Genomic DNA, 12,356 nt, shown 5'->3' on the forward strand with positions numbered 1-12,356 from the left:
TAGGTCATCAGTAATCCCTACTTTCCTTTGAATCATGGGGGATTTCAGTCATATCACAGTGCAAAATAGTGACCAGAATAATTGTTTCTTGGCTCACCTTTCTCTCAAGAAATCCTAATTGGGGTTTGAATTCAATGGAAGGAACAAAAATGTACAGTATCCCTACTATAGAAGGAGCTGAGGTTTGGCATCTATAGTGCTTTGGAGACATGTACATCAGCAAATATTTATGGAGGATTTAATATTATAAAGCTCTTTTCTAAGTGCTATCATAAGGTACAAGGTTCTAGACAGAGATTCAGAAACAGACACAGAAATTTATATAGAAAGCTGGATAACAAACCTGATTCCCATCACAGAGAAGTGGATAGGTCAATAGGTAAATCGATATTCTGCCTAATAGATGATGTACTGGATTGGCAGATAGACAAAGACTTACATAGGTACAATAATATGTCACTAGGGGACTCATTAGGTTGGCATAAGGAGCTGTGTGGCCCATGTATAGATATGACCTAGGGGAAAATAGCACATCTCTGCCAGATAGAGTATAACCCTTCTTTGTGAGACAGTGACATCCACTAAAATACATGTATGCACTCACACACACACACACACACACACACACACACAGAATCCATGTTCTAATTTCTGAGGAATCTGATGGAGTGGCCCTAAGAGCCTTCAGTCACTCCATAAAGGGGGAAGGCAAGTAAGTCACTATTGTGTGTCCAAAGGACTGTCTTCCAGGTTTACTTATACTCTAGCCATAGCCTATTATTGTCTAAAGGAATTAGCTATTGAGATGCTCAGATGATTGGGCCAGAGGAAATGAAAGCATTTGGATATTGTCAACTCACAGGGAAATTCAAGGAGACAATTTCCCACAAGAGAGTCCCAACCCTTTTTGGGAATAATCAAAGCCTGGCTGCATTTTAAACCTTGTAGGTAAAGACAGCACCATGGACAGTTCTGAGGCTGCTCATATTGAATGCTCCAGCCTCTCTATTGAAGATTTTTTTAAAAATCAATTTTTCAGATTCCCCATTAGCTATTTGCTACCCTTGATGTTGGGGAAATCCCTAAGTGGATCACTCATTTTTGATCCTTTTACTGGATCCCCACACCACCATGAGCTGAAGTTTTCCTCCCCCTCACACCAATTCATCAAATTATAGAGAAAAGAAAGGTCTTATGACATCTCTGTACCTTGAGACTTATCCAAAGCAGAGGAATCCCCAAGGAAACTCAGCATGTGGTGTGGAAGTAATTAAGGTGCCAAATGAAAGAATTAATTTTATGAGCACATGTGGAACTAGATGTGTCTAAGTTAAAGTAAGCTTTGGAAGGAATAAGCTGCCAAACACTTCTTATTCTTTAAAACAGAAAATATATCTGTTTACATATTGAAGCTACCTTAAAAGGGACCTGCCAGCATAATTGGGAACAGCCTCTGACTGTATGAACCCATGAAAAGGCTCTATTGACCATAGAGTCAGGATGCTAGACTTCCCAGGGGGAGCTCTGGAAGGGGGCAAAGAGACTAATTGGAGTTGAACAATCAGAATTGTTTTGAGAAAATTTTGCCTAGCTCCCATGGAGTTAGTTTTAGGCATCACTAGATGAAAGCCCATGAATTTCTTTGGGAAATGTTCCAGATTCCTTATTGTGAGAATGGCATTCTCTTTAAATACTGATATTCCTGGAAGCAGTCTTCTCTTTATTGGCACCATTCCAATTCGGAAGTGCTGTAAACAGCTGTTTACGCAACATGGCAGGCATTTCTACTGGGTCCAATGTTTTCCACCCAGGATTATGCCATGAAATTACTGTTCAGCCGTTCAAAAGTTGCACTTGTCCACATGAAAGATAATGGAATATGCGTGTCAGTGGAGGGGAAGCTAGAGGCATCTTTGTCTAAAAAACAGGAGCTAGAATGACTTGGGGATAGATATTGGGCAAGGATCTAGGGGATATGTTTGTTCCTGGCAGTAACTTACTGAGTGACTTGGGGGTGTGAGTCAATCCCTTGATGAATTTCTCATATGTAAAATAAGACAGTGATCATTCTGTGGAAATTAGTGGACTATCTATAAAGGGTGTGGATCTTCTTGGTAAAGTTGCCAAGTAATTAAAGATGTTAACGTGCATAAGAAATGTATGTTCTCTTATGTTCTTTCCCTATGCCTTTCACCCAAAGTACTGAATTGTAGACTTCTGGGGAGAGCATCCTGAAGCTTGGCTTTATTTTGCTTTGTTGCAGATGTGACTGACAGGAAGCTATCCATGGAAGATGAGGAGGCCAAGAGGATAGCAGATATGGGCAAACCAGTGCTGGGCGAGCACTCCAAATTAGAAGTAATCATCGAAGAGTCCTATGAGTTCAAGGTCAGGACATCGGTGAGATCGAACCGAGAGTGCTGGGATGGGAGGCAAGAGATCTGGGGGACAGGTCCGGTTCCTTACATGGCTGTGCATGGGGGAAAATCATGCAAATTGTGCTGTGTCTCAATTTTCTAGTCTGGAAAATGGGTTTAACTGTGCCACAAGGGAACGTTATGAGGACAGATTAAAGAAATTAGAAGGAAGGGATTATAAAAGACGCTACTTATTTAACGTTTGCATCCACTGGCAGGTTTCCGAACTTCCCAAGGCCACAGTTTCTTTTTTTTCACACTGAAGAAGGTGATCCCTTTTATACCTAAATCCTGTGATGCTAGAATGCTATGACCCGATCACCACCTTTAAGTTCTAAATCCTATCTCGTCATAATTATTATTACAATTTCATTTTTAAAGCTTAGGTGGTATAAACCCATTGCAATAGCACAGGGCCTATTAGAGATGGTTAGTGTGGCTATTATTATTTCTGGAAAAATGTGAGGAAAGAAAAAAAAGAGAGAAGGGTCCTTTGACATTTTTCAGTCCTCAGCCTATGCAAATACATTTGTAATTTCCCCAGCTTCCAGCAATGAGGCATTCTCCTATTTTGGTGTCCTTCCCCCCCCCCACACACACACACCGGTCCCATCCCAAGTAACATGGAATTCTTCATTGGACCCTAAGACTTCTGATTTTATGGATTCAGGTTTCTGTTTCTTTGACAGAGTACAGTGGACAAATTAATTAAGAAGACAAACCTGGCCCTGGTTGTGGGGACACATTCCTGGCATGATCAGTTCATGGAGGCCATCACTGTCAGTGCAGGTGAGAAGGGTTAGAGTTATGGATGCTGAGGAGGTTCGGCCATACTGGTGAGAAGCTGGGGGTAGCTGGTGGGGGAAAGAAGTAGCATTGGTCCATGACTTAGGAGAGGATGGAAATTCCTATTTCTGAGGATACCAGTATGCCAGGATTCATTGTCCTATTCCAAGAAATGCAGGTGACTGGTAAACTTGGTGAAGTCTCACACCGCTCTGTATATGGATTTCCCCGTTCTGTAAAAAGGCAGGGCAACACATTTTTTGCCTATTTACTTCTGAACTTTGATAATTAATAAAATTGTGGGTGTGCTTTTAAAAAGAATTTCATTTATATATTGTTTTCATATCACCTTCATTTCTGAATATATCCCTCCCCCCTCTCCTACCCAGCCAACCACGCCTTGTAATAAGTCATAAAAAAGAAAAGCAATTCAGCAAAACCAATTTTGATGCCATATACAGTGATATAATTCTCTACTATGTATTTCTTCAACTCTTCTCTGAGGACAAGCTTCATTGTAAGGTGGTTTTAGCTTCTTAAGAAGATACTCTCCTGTCAATACTGGACGCTGGATATTTTACTTTTTTTTTCTGTTGACTTGAGACCAAAGGACAACCTTTAGTGATGCCCCATGGCATTACTATAGACCACAACTCATAAATCCTACCATGAGGTAGAAAACCACAATGCTCTCTCTCTCTCTCTCTGTGTTTCTGTCTTTCTCTCTGTCTCTGTCTCTGTCTCTGTCTCTGTCTCTGTCTCTCTCTCTCTCTCTCTCTCTCTCTCTCTCTCTCTCTCTCTCTCTCTTTCTCTCTCTCTCTCTGTTTCTGTCTTTCTCTCTGTCTCTGTAAGTCTGTCTCTCTCTCTCTCTGTGTTTCTGTCTTTCTCTCTGTCTCTGTAAGTCTGTCTCTCTCTCTCTCTCTGTGTTTCTGTCTTTCTCTCTGTCTCTATAAGTCTGTCTGTCTCTCTCTCTCTCTCTCTCTCTCTGTGTTTCTGTCTTTCTCTCTGTCTCTGTCTCTGTAAGTCTGTCTCTCTCTCTCTGTCTCTCTCCCTTTCCATACCAGCAAAACACAAGTGTGTTTGCCTCTCAGCAAATGGTAAAAAGAGAGTTGCTGATTAGCCTTGGTTGCTTTCAGCAATGGCTTCATTGCCATAGCAACCCACAAGGTCATATCCCACAGGTCCCAGTGTCAGAGTAAAGTTATAGCCCTGGAGAAAAGACTTGCTGCTGACCCACTTTTCCAGCATCAATGGCTAAGGATCTATCCTCTCCTTCTGTTACCTTCTGATCACTACTTTGGTCCCTTGATAAAAAAGAGGCCAGAGGGGAAGGAAATAGAAGAGTAATACATTTCCTGGTGTTTAAAGAAACTCTTGAAAAAAATTCAGCATTGAATTACACACTATGAGAGTTGGGAGGAACCTTAAAGGTCTATTCCAATCCCTTCATCTGACAAGTAAGGAAACTGAGGCCCAGAAAGATGATATGATTTTCTAAAAGTCACACAGGGTGCAGAAAAAACTAGAATCCATGCTTTCTGACACTGAGCTTGGTGATTCTCTTCCCATAAGACACTGCCTATTATGAAGCCCAGACTACTCCAAGTAGTATGCTATGCCATCACTGGGTGAATGTGCCATATATATATATATATATATATATTCAGGGTGCATTTTTTCCTAATAGATTATCTTGGTTTGTTCAAAGTAGAACCCACCTGCCTTGTCTTTAGGTTTTGGGGACACCTTAACAGAGAGGTTAAGTGTAATCAGTAAAAGAACTGAGATTTGAACACAGGTCCTCTGACTCCAAATCCAGAATGCCTCCATTAGTAAAATGAGGCAATTGGACTAGATTACACATCCACCTCTAAATCTATGGTCCTATGAACTTCCTCCTCTTTTTTAAACAACAATGGTTGTTCCCTCCTCTGAAGCTTTATGCCTCTGTTTTCCTTCATAGTGAGTAGAGTGCTGTTGACTTTCTTTCTTGCCCACCTATCCTGGTCCATGAAAGATCAACTGCTTTCTTTCTTTCTCCTCCCTGGAGGACCCACTTTGGAGTGATGAAAGTTGCCAGAGCTTTCCCCATCATTGCCTTTTATTGATCCTACTGTGATATCCCCCAAAAAGGAGATAAAGGAGGGGGGAAACATTGATGAGATACGGTTTCTGAGCATCTAAAACTGTCCTTTCTGGGTATCTGTTAATATCTCATAAGTGCGGATGGCCAGTTTCTGGGTCTTGTGTTCAGTTTGGCGTCCTTTGTCTCACTACAGCGGAGAAGCAAGCGTAGTTCCCTCCCACACCGCTTTAGATGCTTTTGAGATTGCCCCAGAGACAGCGGTCTCAGTCTGTTGTGGTGTAGAAGTCACTAAAGGCGCTGCGGGTCTCTCCTCCTGCTCCCTTTGGGGAAAAGTCTAAATACCAGCGTGTTCGCACACGCGCACGCACACACACACGCACAAATAAAGGAGTATGAACTCTGCTAGTGGGTTGGGTTTGGAAGGAATGAGGCGTGAAAATGAGGTCCGTGTACTTTCCCTGCCCCCATCTTTCTCGCTTCCAGCCGCAGACGAGGATGAGGATGACTCAGGGGAGGAGAGGCTGCCTTCCTGCTTTGACTACGTCATGCACTTTCTAACCGTCTTCTGGAAGGTGCTATTTGCCTGTGTGCCGCCCACAGAGTACTGCCACGGCTGGGCCTGCTTTGTGGTTTCAATCCTCATCATCGGTGTGCTCACTGCCATCATCGGCGACCTGGCTTCCCACTTTGGCTGCACCATTGGCCTCAAGGACTCGGTCACAGCTGTTGTTTTTGTGGCCTTTGGCACCTCGGTCCCAGGTGAGAATGTGGGAAGAGGATTCTGAGAAGATGAGGTTGGTGAGCAGAAAATGCTGTATTATACATGCTGCTATTTTTCCCTTTGCTCCTAGCAAAACCAACCATTTTAGGCCTCAGGCCGTTGGTTCTCAACAAGCTTCCCTTAGTCATATTGGCCAACAGTCTTGCACAATGATTCATGGTGAAGAAATGGGAACTTTATACATGCCATGCCCCATTCCCTTAGAATCCTGCCTAACATGGCCCAAAGTCAGGATACTCTTAAATATGAAAAGGCTGGTCCCTTGAAGGTCCTTTAGGACTTAGAGCCAGAAAACCTCCTGGACCCAGAAAGTCATTGAACTCCCTCTAAGCCTCAGTTTACTCACCTGTAAAATGGGGCTAATGCTATTTACATCACAGTGAGGATCCAACAACTTAATTTATACAAAGTGCTTTCTGAATATAAAGCATTATTGTTATCAGCCCTATCCCATTACTGATTTTGCATACTAAGCACTACAAAAATTAGGGTATATAGGGAAGAAGGAAATAAACATTTATTAAACACCTACTTATATGCCAGGTACCATGTCAAGCACTTTACAAAATATCAGTTCATTTGATCCTCATAACAACTTTAGGAGATAGATACTGTCATCATCCTAATGTTACAATTATTGAGGGGCAAGGAATATAAGACACCTGTCCAGGATCACAAAGCTTCTAAGGTCAGTTTTGAACTCAGGTCTTCTTGACTCCAGGTCTAGAGCTCTCTCCTCTTTGCCACCCAGCTGCCTATAAAACAAAATGCCTGTTCTCAAAGAGCACATGCGGTCAAGAGTTTTAGACTCCTTCATGTCTCTCAAGGATCATAAATAACTTACCCTGGTCTAGCTCAGTCCATCCCATGGAGCCAACAGCACCTGGAGACTCAATCTGTAATCATCTGCCTTTGCTAGCCCACTGACAGCTAGAGTCCAAGGATCGGCACAGAGTGGATTCTGGAACATGTCAGGGTTTTAGAGCTAGGAGACCCAAGAGATCATCTTATCCAATCACTGGACAGACACTACAGTCCTAGAATATCCCATGCTGGATGAGTGTCCAAAGTTCAGATCATCTGGTCAATCACTGAATCATTTGCAACCATGCCCCTTCATTTTAGAGAGAAACAGACTGAGACCCAGGAAACTCAGCTGACTTGTCAAAGGTCATGCAGTGGTTTGTATCACAATCAAGACTGGGGGCTGAGGTAGGCCATCAAGGGTTGAAATATAAAAATGAATTTTAAAAATGGCACTAGACTTCAAGGATGGTCATAGGATCACAGATTTGGAGAAATAAATGGCCTTAGGGGTAATTTAATCCAACCCTCTTATTTTCCAGATGAAGAAATTGAGGCCTAAAGATGTTAAGTGACTTATCTAAATTCTTGTTGCTAATGACCATGAGAACCAGGACTCGAACTTGAGTCTCCTAATTCCCAACATATTGTTATTCTCACTATATATACTACATCATCACCTTTTGTAGTCAGCAGTTGGGAGTAGGCCATTCTTAGATATAAGACTCAGTTTTCCACCCCACTTATTCCAACCTATCTTTTCCCTATTCCAGACACCTTTGCCAGCAAAGCAGCTGCCATACAGGATGCGTATGCTGATGCCTCCATAGGCAATGTCACAGGTAGCAATGCAGTGAATGTCTTCCTGGGCATTGGCCTGGCCTGGTCAGTGGCTGCCATCTACTGGGCCCTGAAAGGACAGGAGTTCCGCGTCTCAGCTGGCACCCTGGCCTTCTCTGTCACCCTCTTCACCATCTTCGCTTTCGTCTGCATCAGCGTCCTCCTCTACAGGAGACGGCCCCACCTTGGTGGGGAGCTGGGTGGCCCCCGGGGCTGCAGGCTGGCCACAACTTTGCTCTTCGTGACCTTGTGGCTCCTGTACATTCTCTTTGCCACACTGGAAGCCTATTGTTATATCAGAGGGTTCTGAGCAGCTGAGGGCTGGTAGATCCAAGGAGCCTCTCAGCCTCACCACCCCCTCCAGTGACCACCATCAGGATGTCTGGCTGAGGAGAGAAAGCACCAGAGATCCGCGTTACTGGAGCACCATGTTCTGCTTGAATCTCCCCCAGCTAGGCCCTGGGACTCACAGACAACATGGAGGGTACAGTTGTAACCAATCAAACAGAAAGTCAAAAGAAGCCACAGATTATCAAGTATTTAAATGCAAGCCAACAATAGCAACAAAATCGACTTCCGCCTCCTTCCTACCCACAGTCCCCGCCTTCACAGCAGAGGATCACACTCATCTTCTCACTGCTTTTCAGCTCCATTGTATTTGGTTGTTTTATGTTCTCAAGATTGGCATTTCTCTTGTGGGTCTCAACTGGACTTCACACACACACACACACACACACACAAGATGGTTTTTACATCCAGCTGACAGGTTTGGAGGCAAATCAGATCACGATCATTTGACTTGGCCTCTTTGTCTAATTTGTGTTATTATTATTATTATTATTATCATTTGGTGTCTGGTTTACCTCACTGTTTATTCTCTCTTCCTCTTCGCATCCATGATGAAGGCAAAATGGAGCAACATTGGGCTGTTGTATAGGAAAGAAAAGCGTGAATTTTTCAGCCACAAACAATGTCACTCTCCCTAACGGACATTCGTCACGATTCTGTCCCTGTTTCCTTCTTTCCCCCAGAATCTTTTATAGGACTGATATACTTAGTGTGAAAAGATGCATGCGCGTGTGTGCGCACAAACACACACACATACACACAAACACATATAGCCACACACACATTTGTTGAGGGAAAAATTAAGTCTTAGAGTTTTGAAAAAGAAAAAAAGTCCCTTAAGACAAGAATCTTTGCTTCCTGCCCCTGTTGCTGCATTTTGAATACAACATGTCTTTTGTATTGTATAGTGTTTCCTTCACAACCATGGTATTTTATGAAGAGCTATCTAGATAAGGATTTATCCTGAGGAAGCAATAGGAAGGGAAGGCACAAGATGGAAAAGACCTGGCAGAGAAAGGTGAGATGTGTGACTTCTTGATCTTCTCTGATTGGCCTTTTGAGGTAGAATGAGAGGCATGTACATATATCGAGATTTTTTTAAGGCAAAATAAAAACTGATCAGTTATTTGGTGTTCTCACCATTTGGTGCTTTTGAGAAATGTTAATGTCTCCATGGTCTTACACCTCAAGTATCATTGTGCTAGAGTTCACCAAATTTCTTAAAGTCACATGAATTTAAGAGAAGTTGGGAATAAGAGAGACTCCTTCCATCTGCTACTCTAATTTCTCTGTGCCTTTAAGGGATGAGTCCCGAGTCCTGTGTAGTTATTGGAACTCACCACTGCGGGATATGTTGGACAGGTATCTCTTAATGGGCTCTCATTGTTTTGAAATTTCATGAAAATATTTTTCCATCTGTACCTGAGTTATCTTTCTGTGATCATAATCTTCTGAGGCTCTAGTTTGGGGAGTGACACTTCATGTCATCCAGATCTTGACAAGGTTTGAGAGGTCTTGTCTTTAAAAACAGATATACATAATCATCATAAAACTGCCGCAGTTCTTCAGGTTTCTTCATTGACATAAGTACATTTTTTAAGAGTAAAAAAAATGAAAAGAGCAAAAAGCACCCATTTAATTTTAAACCCATTTTTAAAGGAAAAAAGTGCTCATGTCATAAGGTTCACTGGCAGTCACCATTGGAAATTTTGGGGTGGTTAAAAAAATAAAAGCTATACTATATCTCTTTAAAAATACATGCGCAACTTAGTCTTGTTTTTCTTACCTGCAAAAGGCCAGAATGCCATTTTGGGTCCTCTCCTCAGGCACTGTAATTGAGGTGAAAATGTCATTTATGGTGAAGTGTGCTTCCAATGATGCTATTTATGTCAGATTTGATTTAGAAAAAAGACAGGCTAGCACTGCAGAGGTAGCTCCAATAGGGCCAGACTAGACCTGAAGACGCTGGAGCGTAGCAAAGATTAGAGCTACAATTCTGGCAGACGAAAAAGGGACGGAACCTTTTGTAATGGGAGGGAATGTAGACAGTTGTGAGGACTAAGCTCAAAATGGGAAAAGTGATGTTTTTTCATAACCCAAGGACACATAATTCTCTATCCTTCACAAACACACTTAAATACACTAAGTTCAGTTCCAAGTCGGTATGTCCTATAGACCATGCCTATGATGGGATTGTTAAGTTCATTGTCAAAAATCACAAAGACAAACTTGGTGTATTATACAGTAAAACAGTTCAAGTTGACATCTGGGATTCGCAAAGGAGATGGGATCAAGCAACATCAACAAACACTTGAAGGGAGCTCATTTGTCTAAGGTGGGCATGTATTTCTTAATTTACATTTATCAGATGCAAACCTATAACACTGTTTAGCTAGTTAAACAGCAAAGAAGAGGAATTATGAAATCCATATGGGACCTGATTTAATTCTACCCTTTGTTTGGATAATTATCAGGTTATTTGGATGTTCAACTCAATTCATCTCAGGATATATTGTTTGTATTTCCTGTGTGTAGAGTACCATGGAGATGTCAAAAAGTGAAGTCAACAAGCATTCATTAAATGCCTCTCATGTGCCAGGCACTGTGCTTAAACACTGGGAATACAAAGAAAGCACCCCCCCCCCCAAATAAACAAAAAACCTCAGATGCTGCTCTCAAGTACCTCACAATCTAATGGAGTAGACAAGATGCAAACAATTATGTACACATTTATAGTATACAGTGTGTGTGTGTGTGTATGACAAATTTTAAGGAAGGAAAGTGTAAGAAGACAGGATATATAGAAAGGGGTCAAGTTATGAAAGCCTTTAAAAGCTAAAATCGAGAATTTTCTATTTGTTCCTGGGGGAGTCATTGGAGCTTATTGATTTGGGGGTGGGGGAAAGACAGACTTGGTCAGACCTGTAAGAAGATCAATCTGACAGCTAAGTGGAGTATGGACCTGAGTGGGGAGAGAATTGAGAAACGAAGACCAACTAGAAGGCAACTGAAGATCCAAACAGGACAAGACACAGGCTGTGTGTCCTCCAAGACGGAAGAGTCTAGTAAGACTTCATCTAATCCTGCATGCTGGGTGTGTGGCCGGAGAGGTAAGCAGGGGAAATGTTCTCTAGTGGAGTGACCTCTGGGAAAAGGGAAGAGTTGTGTTGAGAATGATATTGGGCTTCAATCAACAAGGCTGTAAAAGTGCTTCTTGCATTCCAGGCGCTAGGCTATGTATTGAATCTGTTGTTACAGAGCTTTTTCCAATACCATGCATCTCACCAGAGAATCCTTTACAACTAGGTCTCTGTGGGGCAGAAGGGAGAAGGAAGGGAAGAGGGGACCTGGAAAGTCCTGCTCCTTTACATTGAGAAATCTGGTTATTTTTCTCTTTGTATAGTCAGACTCCCCATCCTCATCTTCTTCAGCTCCAGCATGACAAAGAGCAAAATGGTTGTTGGATGAAGAATCATTAAAAAGAAGGATAAATTTAAGGGCAAAAATTGTCATGAGACTTTCAGATTTTATCCAAGTCAGGCATTTTGACTCTCAGAGAGAGGCAGTATGGTGTAATGGAAAAGTCACTATAGTAAGAGTAAATAGAACTCAGTTCTGGTTCTGGTTGGACCACTATCTAAATGTGTCTCTAGGCAAGTCATTTTCCCTCTGTGGGCCCAAGTTTCCTTATCAGCAAAATGAAGTGATTGAACTAAATGACCTTTAAGGCTCCTTCAATTTAATTCAATAAACTTGTATTAATCACCTACTGTGTGCAAGACACTGTTAAGAGCTAGAGTTACACAAAGGTAACCCATGTCTCAGCACTCCAACTTTGGGTTTATATGGACTGAGTTGCATTTTGGGGGCTTTCTCTCAGAATTATTCTTTCTTCAGCTAAATTGCTCCTACCCAGAGTTTCCTCTGTAAACCTCAAGATTATAGCTCGTGTCTAGGTATTTACACACAGGTAAAAGGATCCTATGCTAACACTCAGGAAAACAAATGCATTTATTGGGTATAGGACAACTTTTATTTCACCTAACAAATATGCAGACTATGCAAAGGATTCACAGGGACCCTCCCTAAAATTATGCAGAAAGTCCTCTAAAGCAGTGATGCCAAAATTAAAAGAAACAGCAGCCCCTAAACCATAACCCACACATTAATCTACGCCTTGGAGATACAAATAAGAAAAAGAAAACAGTTCCTGCTGGCAGAGAGCTTACACTCTAACGTGGGAAGACAACACCTCCCCCCCACTGAAAATACTTCTGTACATGTAAGTTTGTGG

General features: G+C 42.1%; 1 protein-coding gene across 3 annotated transcripts in view; it reads left to right on the top strand.

The window, feature by feature from the left end:
* SLC8A3 (solute carrier family 8 member A3) overlaps window positions 1-12,068 on the top strand; it is a 248,541-nt gene extending 236,473 nt beyond the window's left edge. For all 3 annotated transcript variants that reach the window (XM_069091787.1, XM_069091785.1, XM_069091786.1), the window contains 4 exons: window positions 2,264-2,388; window positions 3,107-3,206; window positions 5,773-6,048; window positions 7,648-12,068. In XM_069091787.1, coding sequence (XP_068947888.1) covers window positions 2,264-2,388; window positions 3,107-3,206; window positions 5,773-6,048; window positions 7,648-8,024 — 878 coding nt within the window. In that variant the 3' untranslated portion in view covers window positions 8,025-12,068. The remainder of the gene's footprint in view (window positions 1-2,263; window positions 2,389-3,106; window positions 3,207-5,772; window positions 6,049-7,647) is intronic.
* The last annotated feature ends 288 nt before the right edge of the window (window positions 12,069-12,356 follow it).

This window comes from Petaurus breviceps, unplaced genomic scaffold (assembly GCF_028583685.1).
Source record: "Petaurus breviceps papuanus isolate PSGF00001 unplaced genomic scaffold, PetGlider_PUasm1.0 189, whole genome shotgun sequence".
Lineage (NCBI taxonomy): Eukaryota > Metazoa > Chordata > Mammalia > Diprotodontia > Petauridae > Petaurus > Petaurus breviceps.